The sequence below is a fragment of the Halichoeres trimaculatus genome, unplaced genomic scaffold (genome assembly GCF_033239565.1).
Source record: "Halichoeres trimaculatus isolate MK-OKI-2021-1 unplaced genomic scaffold, fHalTri1.1 fHalTri1_scaffold_5, whole genome shotgun sequence".
NCBI lineage: Eukaryota > Metazoa > Chordata > Actinopteri > Labriformes > Labridae > Halichoeres > Halichoeres trimaculatus.
In genome coordinates this window covers 9321495-9337939 of record NW_027437183.1, presented here as the reverse complement: position 1 = coordinate 9337939, position 16445 = coordinate 9321495, and the positions used below count along the sequence as shown (strand labels likewise).

Here is a 16445-nt window from a genome sequence, read left to right as displayed (position 1 = left end):
TTGAATGTATTTTTCCGGGGCGCAGGGGGACGCTGTTTTTCAATTTTACCACTCTCGTTCCCACAATGCACCTCTCCAGCTAGGTTTAAAAACTCATTTTTCCTGTTGTGTGTTTAAGGATACACTCAGAGATGGACAATAGGTTGTTTAATATTTCTTGTTACTATCTTTTTTTGCAGGAAGACAAATTGCCATTGTGAATAAATTTGACACCAGGATCTAAAAGGGTGGAGAGGTGTATCAGAACCTTTCTGCGCCATCTTAAAAGCATGATCACTTCCAGTTCATGAGCGTGATGATTGGTTGAATCACAGATTATCTGTGAAAGGTGCTGCCCTTACCTTGTTACGCTGAGCGCCTCAGCCCTTCTGATCCTGGACTGAAAGACATTGAAGAATCAATTGATTCCGTGGTTAATAAAATATCAGAAAATGGTACAAGTGATATACTGCAAATATTCTTAGGCTCTTGGGATATATCTCTATTAAATCACCACTTCACATACAAAAGCCGATTAGTTATAATTGAATGATTAAATATAATGTTTTCTTTTTTAGTAATTTTCTAAAATTAATCTGAACTATTTTCAATAATCAGCTTCAACGGATCCAGCCAAATTGAGGGTTTTTTTCTAGGAAGTAGGTTTAAAATGGGACAGTAATTCAATAATTTACTAATTTATTGACTAACTAATGTGAAAACACAGTTTTCGTTACAATTTGAAAAACACTTTAGTGTTTTATCTTTTTTGGTTTGAAATCAGATTTATTCCACACATCAATATACGATTTCCCTCCTTTTTCGAGCCAAAAAATGTATGATTTAAAAACATGAAAACTACCAGATTGTTCTTAACGTCTGTATCTGAGAATCAAGTCTCGCGAGAGATTTCTTTCCGTTGACGCCGAGACACGTGAGATTTCAGCCATGCAAACAAAAATGGTGGCTTCCTGACCGTCCATGTGGCTTCGTAGATAGAAAAAATAATCAGAATTCACTTACATTTTATACATTATCGCCACAAATATACAGCAGTTTCATCGCTGAAGCTGTGGAAACACCTGAGAGGAAGCAAACATGCAGCACGACGACGTAAGTGTGAAAACATATTTATCCAAAGCTGCCTCAGTGTTAGAAGGTGTAATGCTAATGTTAGCCTACCGGTAACAACTTAAAAAATACGTAAGGTGTTTAATTTGTACATCCACTCATTTCATAGTAAACTTTGAACCAAATAATTTACATTCTTTAAATATAATTTTATAACGTTATCATTTCAAATTGTACTTGAACCATGTCAGTTAGCTGGTTGCACCCTGTTTAAACGTCTGATTGTACACGAGATCAAGCCACAAAAGTTTAGTATTTTAGATCATTTATCCTTACTGTAAGAAAAGAAATACCCTTGAGGACTTTGACCGAAACACAATGATTTAGTTTCGTGGATTTTGTGTTTAGGTTACAGCCAGGTTTCGACAACTTTCGTGTCCAGCATCGGTCCCTGTTTTTCTGACACCTTACACATCATGTTCTTTGTATTTTAAGTCTACATTGTTACACATGGAAAAGTTCTCACTAGGAATCTCTAAAGCCACGGGGGGGGATTTGGGCTGTGTGAATATATGTCATCAATATTTACTTCTATCAAGGCTCTGCGTGAAGCTCAAGTTATGATTATAACGTGTTTCATCTGGTTTATACAGGTGATCTGGGATATTATTGGAAACAAACAGTTCTGCTCCTTCAAAGTCAAGTAAGTCTTTGTTATCAATATACTATACATATTCCCTCTTTCTAAATTTAAACCGTCTGTTTTAATGTTTCAGTATTGGGAAATCATGTATGATTTTACTTCACCACTCTTGGTCAAATTATCGGGTACTGTTCTTTGTAGTTACTAAGGGAGATATAACCAATACTGTTAAGGGATGGAGTAAATGGAAAAGTGATTCTATAATCATCATCTTCATGGTTTGGTCAAGATTTGCATCATGTGAACCCAAATATTGAAATGTTTTCAGTCAACGTGTTATTTTTAATGATTAGTTTTCTTAATTCCTGATATTTCTTGAATGTGCTTTGCATGTTACTTGCGTTAATGCAATAATCAGACTTATCACATTTATGGACAGATAATATAGTCTAAAAAATGTTTTGGAATGTTTTGGATCAAATATAAAGTTGATACCAAAGCTAAGGATATCAAACCATTGAATGTCGTCTCTCATCTTTTCTGCAGAACAAAGGGTCAGAACTTCTGTCGTAATGAATACAACATCACAGGGTTGTGTAACCGTTCATCCTGCCCGCTGGCCAACAGTCAGTACGCCACCATCAGAGAGGAAAAAGGTATAGACATCTCACAAGTGTTGATACTTTTAATCTTTTTATACTCTAGAACAATATTTAAAGACAGTAATTAGGCAAAAGCAAAATATGTAATGAACTTACTGGTTGACGTATTGAGAATTTGTGAACACAGATTCCTTTAGAATTTGATGCATTCAATTATTGTTTGCTAAACAATACTCTGTTTTATTTGTCTGTTAAACTCTCCTCCAGAAACACTGAAATTAAGAGTTGTTTTGCGTCTGCCTTAGGTCAGTGTTTCCTCTACATGAAGGTGATTGAGAGAGCAGCATTTCCCGCCAGAATGTGGGAAAAGGTGAGCAGGATGTAGAATGCCCTCTCTGGATCTCATTGGTTATACAAATTATTGTGTTTTAATCTGACCAAGTTTTTTTTTTTTAATCTACCTTTTACATAACAAAGATCACACCAGGTGCCAGCAGTTATTTGGGCTTATATTTTAGGGATTCACAGACATGCTGTGTGCTCACTTAACCTTTATCCGTGTGTTTGTTTGTTTTCAGGTGAAGCTGAGTAAAAACTACGAGAAAGCTTTGGAACAGATTGATGAGAATTTAATCTACTGGCCTCGATTCATCCGACACAAATGTAAACAACGTTTCACCAAAATCACTCAGTACCTGATCCGTATGCGCAAACTGGTCCTCAAGAGACAGTAAGTACTACAGGGGGTGACTTTATCTACTTCATGAAGCAGTGTTTTCATGCATTTATACTGCCATCAAACAGACAAGTTCATTTAAAAATGGAGACAGACTAAAGCAGAATACTAGTCTGTATCCGCCCACCTGTTGTCTAAAAATGACGCTTCGCTTTCTGAAAGCAAATGAAGGTAAAACAGCTGCAGAAATTAATTGTTTATGAATAAATTTGACCTCTCACCTCAAATTTAAAAGCAAATATCACCAAAACCCTTACTGTTGATTTTTAAGAGTTTGATTATTTTTAATCTTATGTTTCTGCCCATTTCTCAAGCTAATTTTTTTTTTCATTTATGAAAAACGTTCTCAACTATGAACTACTCCAACTGTAAACACACTTGGTTCCTGTGTTTCAGGAGAAAGTTGGTTCCCCTCAGTCGAAAGGTGGAGCAGCGAGAGAAGAGGAAAGAGGTGGGTGTTCTTCTCGTGCTGTGAATCTTTAGCATATTTCAGAGTCAGGGACATTAAAGCTGACTTTACCTCTTCTTTCTGTGTGTTTGTAGGAGAAAGCTCTGATCGCTGCACAGCTGGATAACGCCATTGAGAAGGAGCTGCTGGAGAGACTCAAACAGGGAACGGTAGGAGGATTTCAGCTCACTGATTTGTAACGCTGATGCTGTGTGAAAGAATGAGTCGTATTGCTGTTTGAGCTCATATCATCTTCCAATGAACGTGGATTCAGTTGAACTAAAAGGTTTACGTTTCCCGTAGTATGGAGACATCTACAACTTCCCTGTCCACGCCTTTGACAAAGCTCTGGAGAAGCAGGATGAAGAGAGTGAGTCAGAGGAGGAGGAGGAAGAAGAGGAAGATGACGAGGTAAAGAAGTCTGTCCTTGTAACTGCTGATTGTGCTCACTTCTACACTTGATGCTTTTGTTGGTTTAATTTTATTTTCAGACTGAAATTGTTGAACATGTCTCCTCTCTGTTTGCAGGACGTTGGGCAGAGGGAGTTTGTGGCTGAGGATGAAATAGAAGAAAGTGACCTGAGTGACTTTGAGGTAAATTAACTCAGATTAGTAGAGTTTTTAGAGCTGCTAGATAAAACAATCCACATTGTTGCAGATTTACTTTAACTGGGAACTGTACCAAACTGAACCAGAATGTTGACTGACAGATTACAAAGTGTGAATCCCCAGAAGCAAACAGAAGAAACTGGAATTGCAGATGTGGAGAGAAAAGCTTTAGTGTCAGAAATTGAAGAAACATGATATAAAACAAGAAACTGTGGTCATTGTTTCAGTATTCCTCTCACATCAATTTGTTGATTCCTCTTTCAGGAGATGAACAAACTGAGGGCCAGCAGTGACGAGGAAGAACAAGACGAGGACGAGTCCAGTGAAGAAGAAGAGGAGGATGAGGAAGAGATGGAGGTGGAGGGGAAACAGAAGAAGAAGGGCGCAAAATGGAAAGGAAAATCACCGGCCAATGGATCAGTGGCGAGGAAGAAGCGAGCATACGTAGAGATTGAGTACGAGCAGGAGACAGAGCCCGCTTCCAAGAACAGAACCACGTAGTGATGTCATACTCTCTGCAGCCAATCAGACTGTGGCTTTGCATGAGGTCAGAGGACTCTGCTAAGGACACACCCCCACTGGAATATCACACACTCTGAATGTCAACTGTTCATGTCGAAGACTTCACATCGTCTTTGGAGCTTTCTTCATCACTTGCTCTTAAACTGAGACTGTGTCGAATTTTCTAATCAGGTGTTTTCACTCACCTGCGGTCCGTGTAAACGCGTCCTGTTAGTCGAACAATAAAAGAATTTAACTTGTAAGGAAATGAAGAAATTCAGTCAGTATACATCACTTTTTTTCCTTTCATCTTTGGATTAAATAAAATGAAAGTTTCTTGATGAATTGGTATTTTAATTTGAAAAACAGACTCTGGGTTTAAAAAGAGGAAGGTGTTAGTTTTTGAATTGAAAACTGGGAGAGATGGATGTAAAACTGTATGACTTCACCTGTTTGTCTGCCTCAAGAACTGTTTGTCCATGTTTAGTTCTTGAGGTGTGAAAAAGTTATGTTAAAAACGTATTAGAGGATCTCTGATGGAGAATCAAACTTAGACAGAAGTGTGAATTCAGACCTGCAGCTGTCATTGGTCTCCCCACTCAGAGACTGTACGTTAAACCTGTCACTTAAAAACTAAGATGATCAGTGAAATAAAAAAGATGAATATAGTAAATAATTTAGTCCAGATTTCAACATAGCTGTTTGCAAAATGAAAGAACCTCAAACAAGAGAGCAAACACTGAGGTAAAGAGACAAAAGAAAGTCTTATTGAATAACTTCCTGATCATTTGTTCACGTTACATCTAAATATAAGATCACTATTTTATTCCCTGATACTGACAGGCAGCTGTGATTCATTGTTGTGGTTTGTATGACAGTTGTGATGGCTCAGCTGTAGCCCTGACAGCGCGAGAAGCTGCTGTGTTAAGATAATAAAAATGGATATGAAAACTTCACTGTGACGAGCATGGGAAATATTTAATCTTTTGAGTGTTACAAACTTAAGGTCCTGGTGTCAGCCTGTGTGTCAGTAAAGGAAAGTAGTTAACTTTCTGAGAGTATTTTTACCCAACTTATAATTTTTCTGACTCATGAGGACCTTGGTTTGACATTCAGTCAAAACAGCAGCAAGGATTACGACCTCAATACTCAGCACCAAACGTTTCCTGTGTCTTATTGAATAAAGTCATCACACCCCTCAAAAAAACAATAAAAAAAAAACACAGCGTCTAGTCCATAGAGTATATACAGTATATATACTTTATTTACAAATAACTGAATCCCCACGGTCGTACAATGCAGGTACAGCTGATGAAAATCAGATTTAGAGTATAAATAATCAAAGATCATGTTCATGAAGAAGCACACAGACAGAAAGTAAAGAGACAAAACATGAAGAATGAAATGTACAGAGTGTTACAGTCAGAAGTGTGATAATTAGGTTCAACATTTCAGTCTCTCCATCAGTTTGTGAAAAGCATCAATACATTTTCAAACAGCAGCGTTTTTCTCTTTGCAAGGACGTTTTTTTTTTTTCTGAGACTTAAGGAAATGATGACACTGCACCAATTCTGCCTCCTACAGTCCAAAAGCTGAGTCTTTTTAGGTTGAGTACATTTTTAAGATGAAGTTTTAAATGCTTTTCTTTTTCCTTTGGTGAGGGAAGCTTAAGGCGACTCCTCTGCTGACCTCTTATGAACTCTTGAACCCTCTGGATCATGCAGACGGGTTTTATCTCTCAGTGTTTGTGTCGTAAGGTTTTAAAGTGGTGAAAAGCAACAGAACATGTGAAAACCTGTGGGTCTGAAGGGTTTTTACAGCGAGGGAGGAGGGGCTCCATTCATAAATCAAGCATCTCAGTTCTTGAAGGCCGCTGTCCACCAATCAGAGGACAACAAAACATGATCACGCCACATTCGGACAGAAGTGGACCCAGTTACAGAAAACAAAGATTCTGGGTTTAAGCGTCGAGGTGTTTCACAAACAGCACTTCGGTTTTGACTGATATGTACACACAATCTCAAAGGACGGGCAGATGGAAGTAAAATGGCAAAAGAAACAATTTTTTTTTTACAAAGAGTTCGATGATTTCAAATCTTGTGGTCCACCCTTTCTCCTATAATTTATCTTTTTGCTTTTTCAAACAACAACTGGTCCAAATGATGGTTTCTAGATTAGTTTCTGCAATCACCTGGCACCAAAGTACCAAGGTGCATGGAGAGCTCTTTTTACTGTTGTAATAGTTCTGTTAATTTTTGCGTTAAAGCAGTTCAATAATTAATTCTTCACGAGTCAAAATTACAAAAATGAAAAGAAAAAAATCATAGCATTACTTCATTCGAATTGCCCTCTAAATAAAACGAAATAATTTTTGGTCATGATTATGAGCAAAAAACTGTGTAATAGAAAATTGCACTATGCGATATATTTGTCTGAAAAAAAAATTTAAGTACACTGGTTGGTTTAACTTTTCATTTTAAAACATTTCCCCACTTTTAATTTTATTCAATGTTTATTTATTAACTTTTACCCAGAAATCTCTCTTATGACCACAGAAACTATGAGTAAATTCAGCATGGCCAGATGATTATCTCTGAGAAAACCCACGAAACAACAAAGGTAAATTTTGGAAGTAGTTTATAAATCAGGAAAGTTAATTAATTCTTGGATACGGTTTAAAAATTATATATATATATATAAAAAAAAAACTCCTTTTGTAGTGAGTCATTCTTTAAGACCCAGGTGATCTGAAGCCCATCCTGGGACTCGCTGGGACAAACAGGCAGACTTTTCTTTCTTTTTGCATTTGAACAAATCAGGCTTGAGGAATTTCCGTTAGAGATAAAGCTGATTAAATCATTTTTTCCCAATTTTTTTAACATAACATTGGACACTAAACGCATCCGTTCCCCAGTTTTGGATTTTCTTCTATCTCCAGACAAAATTGAAAACCACTTTGTGTAAAAGTAAAAGAAAAAAACAACAACAAGCTGCATTAGTGTGTTTATGCACATTAGCTGGTTAGCGATGGAATGCCTCTTAATTAAAAAACAAAGTATACTGACTGAATTTGGTTATACTGCGATTAAACCACTGGGGCCACACTGATATAACATCTAATTAGTAGCAATTATTAACATCTGAAAGGAAACTTTAAGCAGTTCTTAAAACCAAGGCTTTAGTTGTTTTGCTGCACCCACTTTAAATTCAACATTTGCTAGGGGGATGGAAGTTTATCTTTAATTTTTACCTCTAGAAAAGGATCTACCATTCAATAAATAAATGTTTGTTTCAGTTTCAACATACTCACTGCAACGCAAAAACATAACATAAGAAATTAGAGTAGCACATGTAAAGTGCAGTTCTAAAACAAAAACGATCACACATAAAAAAGGCTGAAATAAATTTTAAATTACCTTTTACACTTCATGCTTGTGCCATTTTCACCATACGAAACCTTTTACCACAAGGGAAATATGGCCACAAGGGGAAGCTGTGATATGAACAAACAGTTTTCATAGAAAACCAAGGCTCAGGGTTTTTGATGATTTTTCTTTAAGTTAAGTTTTTTTGGAGAGAAAGATTTTTCCAATTTCCTGAAATGTATATTTAAGGGAATACAGTGTTTTATTTTTCAGATTTATTTTTACATTTGGTTTTGTTTTTACGTGTATGACAAAAAAGAAATATGTTGTGTCTTCACTGCAATACAACAACATGGTGATAATGACAAAACAAGAACACTTAAGCAAGCACTACTTGGCCTAAAGCTAAAGAAAATTAAACAAAACAAGAAACTGGCAGAAAAAAAACAGGAATTTATGCTGCTTCAGCTTGTGCCATTTTGCATCTGTCAGTCAGAGATTTATAAAAAAATGTCCACAAGAGGGAACTGCATCAAGCAAATATCAGGAACATGTCTGAAAACAATTAATTTTCTGGATATTTGGGTTGAACTGTATTATTTCTAAAAGAAAATATTTAAGTTCCACTCTGGTATTATTTCTGAATTCAGGGGAATTGTTTTTTTAATAGAATTTGATTGTTGTTTTACACAACATGTGCAGTTATTTCTTACATCTTTTGAAAAACAACAAATATTTGGTTACGTTTTTACGTGCAACATGAAAAAGAAAGACATGTCTTCACTGCAACGCACAATTTAGCAACAAAATCCATGACGCCAAAGTAACACATTCAAGTTACCAGTTATTGCAGCCTAATGCTAACAATCGAAAAACAGAAGAAACAAACAAATAAATTAAAAGCATATGTGTTGCTTCCATGTGTGCAATTTTTACCCCCTCTGCAAGTGCTTCACCAAAAGGGATGATAAAACTGGCCACTAGGGGAGCTACAACAATGAAATTATAGGGCCTTTATTTTTTGGAAACACATTAGAAGAAAGGAAGAAAATTTTTAAAAAGCCTATCCTGAACTCATGATCGGCATAGAGATCAGTAGAGACATTCAGGTCCAGGTAAGTCAGATTCTTCATCATCACCTTCATCAATTGGCTGCTAATCTCTCCACAAGGAGATCATCACTCAAACACACGCCAAAGTTCTTTGTAAATTAAAATATATTAGATCTTAAAAAGGCAAAGTGTGGAGATGCAGAAACTGTGGTTTAAGTTAACAGGAGGATTTGAACTTCCTGTCCACAGATGTTGTTGTTAGCTTTCTTTACGGGTTAGCTTGTTAACCAGACTTAATCCAGGCTCTAAGTAAAGCCAGGTCGAAACAATGTCAGTCCAATTTTGCTTGCACAGAGTTGCAGCGTATTTTTTACGAGGGCCAGTTTGTGTTCCAGATTTTGGTCAGGTAAGGCTAAGCTACTCCAGACAAATCGAACAAATAGATCGCTTCTCTAGTGATGGGGACACTCAAGAGTTCTTATGTGTTGCTTATGAATTGCTGAATCGCCAAAGTGACATAGTGGATGAGACCGACATTGATGAAAAATATGTAGCCAAACAGTGGTTCACATCAAACGTTAAGATACAATTTAAATCAAGAATTTTTCAGTTTGTTTAGTATATGGCGCCCCCTGTGGACAGAGCGTGTAGCATGAAGCGCATTTTAAAGTACTGATATTCTCTATTTTGTGTCTGATGATCCAATCCAAGTTTTTCTGCTATAAACCAGGACAAAAGTGGATTACCTAGTCCTGGGTTTTCAAAATCTTGATTCTTTAGACCGATCTTTTCAACAACTGGGTCTCTGTCCTAAAATCTAAGCAGAACCCCTTGAATACTGAACCAACAGGCTCCATGTTTACTGTCTGGGGTAGCCGTGACGACCAGGCCAAATGCATCTTCAGGGTCATTTTTCAGACATAATGTGAGCTTTGAAGACAAAGCATTCATCATGCAAGTATTTCCAGATGTTGAGTGGTATCAAGCATGATGAGTGAACTGATCCTCATTTTCAAAATCAGCAGAGTTCCTCTTTATTCTGCATTCAAGATGTTTGGACTGCAGTCGAAGCAGAACGAAAGGTTTTAGACTGGAGGACCAACGGTTTGAATAGTTTCTGTTCCACATGAACAATCTCAGAATAAATGTGTCTTCTGTTCCACGTTACCAACTATCAAGTGCAAACTGTTCAGTAGAGAATCCCAGAGGTGTGTTTAGATGTCCAGGCCACTCTGTGTTAAATCTGTGGGTTTTGAATAATGGATGTTGAAGAATTTTTTCAGCTGAACAAGGATTATGAGACATCACACAAGTATAAGACACATACAAGGTTTATAAATCCTCAAACCCACGGATGAGTGTCAGAAGTTGTTCATGGGAGATACCAAATTACCGCGAATCACATAATGACAAAATCTGGTCTACATTTTAAAGTTTGAGTCAGAGTTGGTCCTCAGTTTGGATCAAGAGCATCTTGTTGTAGTCGTCCAGAGGAATCTGAATATTGGAACTAATTCGAAAGAAGTGTAGTGCTTTTTGGAGGTCAGTTTGTCCAAATTCCAGCATTGAGTCCATGCCATGAGAAAAGAGAGATGGTTCTCTGAAGATGAGCCAAAGATGGTGTTATTCTGATTTTAAATATCTAAAAATCTGAGCCAAGTAAGCCCGGAATGATGGATGGTATCCATGGCGGAGGAACATTGAAACTGGAGTTGGTCCAAATTTAAGACTTGTGTGTTTTTAACCACATGAGACCTGGGGCTTTGTGTTTGGGGAAAAACAGTCCAAATTTAGATGACTTGTGACTGACTGACTGAAGTCCTGGTCCAGAGTGCTGTTTGGTGATTGGACCTATCTTTGCTTTCCTTTGGTTTAAGCTTGGGAGAAGCTTTGGGTAGTATTGGTTGAGATCAGGAATGGTCCATCCTAAGCCTAAGTTATGGCTCCATCCTTGGTAATGTCCAAATTTGGAATAAGAGCACAGGTTTGAGTGAAATGTAGTTCATTTAGAGCTTTAGGTTGGTTTGTTTTAAGCCTCAAACCATTTTTTGACATTGATGTCAGGTCATTCCAGAAAACGTTAGCCAAAATTTGGGCACACCTTGCTGGATTTGTCAGTTTTGGACGAAACTGAATAAAACTTCTTGGATTGGAAGTTTCCCATTTTGGCCACAGAACGCTTCAGCTTTGCTTCCTGTTGGTTCAACATTTGCTTCAGGTGGTCTGAATTTGGAACAAGTGAAAGACAATCCAAAGCCAAGACTAGTGCTTGATCCTTCACAATGTCCAAATATTACCTACAGCAACAGGTTTTGGTGAGGCGTAGTTTAAGTAAAATCTGCAGGTGTGAGTCTTGAATCCTTTATGGTTGCTTAAGACATGGGAAATGGGTCTTTCCAGATAAAATTAGTCCCAAATTTGGTCGACAACTCTTCGGATTGGTCCAGGCTTGAAAGGGATGTGATAGTGAGAGTAGTCCCATCATTAGGGTTTTCGTGTAAGTTGATGATACATGTTTGTTGATGCGCTCCAGACCAACTCAGGTTTGACATAGCAAGTCAACTCAAAGAGCTATATCTTGTCTCGAAGCCTGATTTGAGGTCCAAACGATAGACTTGAGTAAACATAATGATCCTGGTATGTGAACCGTGAAATACTGATCCAAACTTGAGAGAGATTCAGAGGTGGCACACAAGATAATTGTGGTTTTGGTACTTGATTAAAAGTGTCCTGTATTGTTAAAGGTTAGTAAAAGTTCAGCTGAGTGGAGTATGCCTGTACCTTGCTCTGGAGCCTGAATCAAGGCCCAACAGGTTGGTTAGATTAAATGGAATCCATCTAAATCCTTTGTGTTGCACTCAGGAAAGAAGATGCATGTTAGTGCTGTGTGATGAGTAGAATTCTGTGTCTGTATACGACCATTTCTGTCCTTTCGTCCGTCCATTTGATTGGTCTGTGCTTTCTGTCTGTGGTTAACAGCTGCAGCCTTCCTTTGCCGGCTGGCTGTCGGCATTAAGGCGGCCTCCTTGTGGTGCAGACGGTTTGTGTTGGACTCCTGACTCAGCAGCGTTCAAGTCCAGACTGCCATCTTGGATGTTTTGGTAAATCCTCTTTGCTGCTTCAAGAAAAGCCTCTTCCACATTCTCCCCTCTAAAGACAAACAAACAAAAAAAAATTACAAACCGATGAATTACAAAAGTGGAACACACAACCACAACCAGCCAATTGTGTTTAATGTACCAGAGGTGAAAAGGTTTTTGAACTTACGTCTTAGCGCTAGCCTCTAGGAACAGCAAACCTAATCAACAATGTGAAGAGGATACCACAGTCAGCCTTCTTTTATTGTTTGTAACTTGCAATGTTTGCACTGTAATTTCACACAAACAAAGACAAACTCCTCACCATTCTCTTCAGCAAACTGTTTGGCCTCCTCATAGGTCACATCTCTCTGCGCCTCCAGGTCAGCCTTATTACCAATCAGAATGATCACCTGGAAAGAAAAACACTCATGAGAAACTAGAAAGGAAAAACAGTTAAAATACTTGGATAACTATAAACTATAATCAGTCAAATCATGCAACAAGATCAAGTACTCTAAAATGTTGATATACTTAAGTCTCTACTTAAAAAAAGGTTCATTTTTCAGCATAAAGCCTGTTTTGTTTTGCTTTTTCCCCCCTAGTTTTTAATTGCTGCAATATTTGCAGTTGTGACTTGACCTGACACTGGAAGAATGAGGTGTTTGTGTGTTTCCTTAAAGTTTTGGTGTTCAGAGAGTCCCAGTTTGGGATATGATAACTCTTTAAAAAGTTAACAAAACCTTAATGTTCATATTTGCGAGTTAAATCAGTGAGAGAAAAAAATGTTTTTCTTTTTGCGTCTTTGACAAACTAAATTTCTAGAGGTGGTGGAAACTGAAACAGGATAAGCAAATGATTTTAAGTTTGTCCTTCAGTAGACAAACAGGGTGTGTTTGTGTGTGTTGACTCACTGTGTTTGGGTTGGTCAGGTTTCTAGCATCTGTCAACCAGCTGCTCAAGTGATTATAGGTACTTCTCCTGATCACAGACAAGACCAAAAGATAAATCAATTAATGTTAAAAATCTAAATTTTCTGATTAACATAGAGAGTGTCTGTATATGATCTCCAGTACCCCCTCCCACCATCAGTACCTGGTGATGTCGTACACCATAAGAGCACCAGCAGCGCCTCTGTAATAGGACCTGGTGACAGCCCTGAAGCGCTCCTGACCAGCTGTGTCCCAGATCTGCAACTTCACCTTCTGACTGTGGACTTCCATAATCCTTGTTCCAAACTCCACCCCAATGGTGTGAGGACAGTCCGCCATGACTGTGCAGAAAGTATACATCGTTACATGACAGTCATCAACAACAGCAACACACAGACACAACTGACATAGAAGGGCCAGTTTTGACTAATTAAACAGTGGAAACAGAAGGAGTTGAACAACTCCTGCAGAGAATATGATGAGGAGAAGGAGAGAGATAAAACTGTTGAATCTGGCTAGAAGGAAGTGTGATGTGCATGACTGCAGAAGGAGAAAGGACTCACATTTTTTCTCTGTGAACTGATGCAACAGACATGACTTCCCTACGCCCATATCACCTGAAGAGAGATAACACGAGAGGTCAGACTGGATTTTAATGTAGCACTTCCTCCTTTGATTAGTTTGATTATGAGACCATGGTTTAGATCCAAAATGACTTTTTTTTCCAATGCACATAGGCATCAAAAGAATAAATGAAAGGGAAGCAGAGGCTGTCTGGTGGTAAGCTATACACATGACTGCCTGTGAGGATAATAAAAGAAAACAAGTCAGCCTGTAATGGACCACTGATCTGTGGAAAGTCTGCAAATCAACTTTCATAGAAATAAGCTCCAACCTCTCGCTGTCTGGAGGATAGAAAATCAATTCAAAAGCTGATGCTGTGAGAATACTGCCAAGAAGTACCCCATGGCTTCGCATTCCTCTATACTAATTTTATACATCCTGTACACAACACATAAAAAATTATACTACTACACTTTAAAATGGAAATCAGATGTTTAAAACTGTGTCCCTTTTTAGATATTTATGTTTCAAAATAACTATAATGCAAAAAAATGAGGGAAAACATCATTTCCATTAAAACATGCAGCACTGAAACAAGATGTAATGACTGTCGAGGAGATGATTCTCCACTGATGGGACCAGACTGCTTTTTTCATCTTTTTTTCTATTTTGATGTATGATTCAATTTATTTTATTGAATATTTCTTTCAGTTTATTATGTTTAAAAAGACAGGAATGTTCTTTAATTTGTTTATTTTTATTTGCTAAAATCATATATTATACAGCTTTAACAAAAATGTATAATAACTTAAGCTGTTACTTAGGTCATCTATACATCCTTAAGTTATAGTGGTGACATTACAGTCAGCTTAGACAGCTGTGGCTCATTAATCCTTCAATGTACTTTACATAATACATTTTCCAGCATTGCAAAAAACTTTGCTGACTCCAGATTAAGTGAGAAAGCAATTTTTTTCCATATTTCAAATTTAAGACACAATATCTCACTTAGTCTTTGGACACAATATTTAACACTGTGCAGTCACAGATTATGTGTCTATGTTGTTTTCTTTTTGTCGTTATGAGACTTAAGAGCACAGACGCCATTTTTTATAGATTCAAAATGAGAAACAGACCTCACTATCATAAACAGTCCGACACTCACCGATGATGATGTATTTGAAGATGTAGGAGTAGTTGTAAGGTGCGGCTGTCATCTTGATACTGTGACGGGAGATAAACAGGGAAATTCACCTGATTTAAATGGATACTTGACACGTTTAGAGTCATAAAACACAGAGTAAACGCTTCCTCAAAACCGAAATCGAATCAGTCCCTGCTCAGACATCTCTCGGTGAAAAGCAGCCAAGCACAGACCGTTTGACTCATTAACAAACAAAAGAAAGCACCCGGCGGCTTTGCTAACACACAGCTAGGCTAAACTCTGAGCTCAGCTTTGGTTTGAGCCGTTAAACACCATGACAGTCATGCAGCAGAAGCAGTCATCTTTAGCAGAAGTATTTCACACTATCAGCTGACTTCCCTACTCAGGAGACCGCTGAATTCCTCCTGTTAGCTTCGTTCTGCAGCTAACCGGCTAACAGCTGCAGTCCAGTCTACGCCTTGCTAACGGGCTAACAGCAGGCGGCTTATTTAATCAAGGTTCACAGCAAAAAAGGTGAAATAATTCAGCACACAAACACAATGAGATGAAATATTGTTGGTTTACCTTTAGTTCAGGTGTCTACCTAACCTGTAAACCGGATAAAACTGATGATGAGACTGATGGTTATCTATGTTAGCGAGTTAGCCCGGTGAGCCGTCAGGAAATCTTTACCCTCGTCTCCAACTCTTCTTCTGCTGAGGAAACTAGGGAATCATCGCGAGACTCAGAGTTAACTACCGCCACCAAGCGGACGAAGGGAGCGGACGCTTCTCTCTCGAATGCCCGAAACGACTCTGAATATGTCATCAAGAATCGGATAAGATAAAGAGTGGAATTTTATTTTCTTTTTTTTTCTTTCCTTTTTTTTGTGAAAAGGAAAAAAAAACAGGTCGTGTCCTGTTTTATTTCTATTTTTATTTTATTTTTTTTGCACAAAACAGAAAAAGGGAAAAACAGCTTGATTTCTTGTTTCTGCTTGTCTCTTTTATACCCAGGAAACAGACTGATAAAACGTACCTTGGTCCCGCACTCTGGCCTCTTTCCTCTGTCTTTAAGCACAACTTAGAAATTCAATTAAACTTAAATTCCGATTTTTAATACTTTACAGACAACATTAAGCCCAACATCAACACAGAAAAAATGTCCTGAGATTATAAAAAAGTACTGTAAATATAAAAAGTATACAAATAAGTGACTGTTCTCATAATCAACATAAATCATCAAAGATTTGTAGTCAGCTGTGTATAATCACATCTTGTTGATGGATTAAGTGTATGTACAGAAATATTTAAGATAAAACAAGAGGTGGAATGTAGTTCCTCACTTTTACTCCAAAACTTTGTAAAGGTACCTTAATCAACTCAGGGTTTCAATGTTAGCTGAATTTATTTTCAGTGAAATTGTTTTCACAGCATGAGAGAAGTTTTTGTGAAATTAAGTATCTGAGTACATCTTCCACGGCTGGTTATAACAGCATGAATGACATGACAGAACAAATCTAGATTCATGTGCTGCCAGGTAGATTTACAACACAATATTAGAAAATCAAGTCCTGAAACAAGTTGAAACACCACTGAAATACACTGAAAAATGTATATTTTTTTTTACCAGCATAGACACCTGCTTGATTCTAATCAGAGGCACTCTTCTCTGATTGGCTAAGAAGCTATTAAAGATATTTTGATGAAGTTGGTAATGAAG

The 16445-nt window shown here is 37.6% G+C and overlaps 2 protein-coding genes and 1 non-coding gene across 3 annotated transcripts; 2 read left to right on the top strand and 1 right to left on the bottom strand.

Annotated features, from left to right (window-relative positions):
- The first annotated feature begins 272 nt into the window (after positions 1-272).
- On the top strand, positions 273-374 carry LOC141791156 (small nucleolar RNA U13). Its single transcript, XR_012598302.1, has one exon. It is a non-coding gene; the product is annotated as a small nucleolar RNA U13 (small nucleolar RNA).
- A 491-nt stretch (positions 375-865) lies between these two features.
- On the top strand, positions 866-5441 carry mak16 (MAK16 homolog (S. cerevisiae)). The gene is made up of 10 exons (XM_074669590.1): positions 866-1092; positions 1704-1753; positions 2240-2349; positions 2601-2665; positions 2874-3025; positions 3428-3482; positions 3575-3649; positions 3783-3890; positions 4008-4073; positions 4353-5441. The coding sequence occupies exons 1-10, from the start codon at positions 1078-1080 to the stop codon at positions 4587-4589; spliced, it is 933 nt and encodes a 310-aa protein (XP_074525691.1). The 5' UTR covers positions 866-1077; the 3' UTR covers positions 4590-5441.
- Positions 5442-5826: 385 nt separating this feature from the next.
- On the bottom strand, positions 5827-15495 carry LOC141789977 (ras-related protein Rab-14-like). Its single transcript, XM_074669592.1, has 8 exons — positions 15309-15495; positions 14745-14803; positions 13579-13632; positions 13179-13356; positions 12998-13064; positions 12409-12496; positions 12274-12304; positions 5827-12156 (listed from the first exon to the last, which is right to left on the bottom strand). Exons 2-8 carry the CDS (start codon positions 14794-14796, stop codon positions 11979-11981), a joined length of 648 nt encoding a protein of 215 aa, XP_074525693.1. The 5' UTR covers positions 14797-14803; positions 15309-15495; the 3' UTR covers positions 5827-11978.
- Positions 15496-16445: the final 950 nt, after the last annotated feature.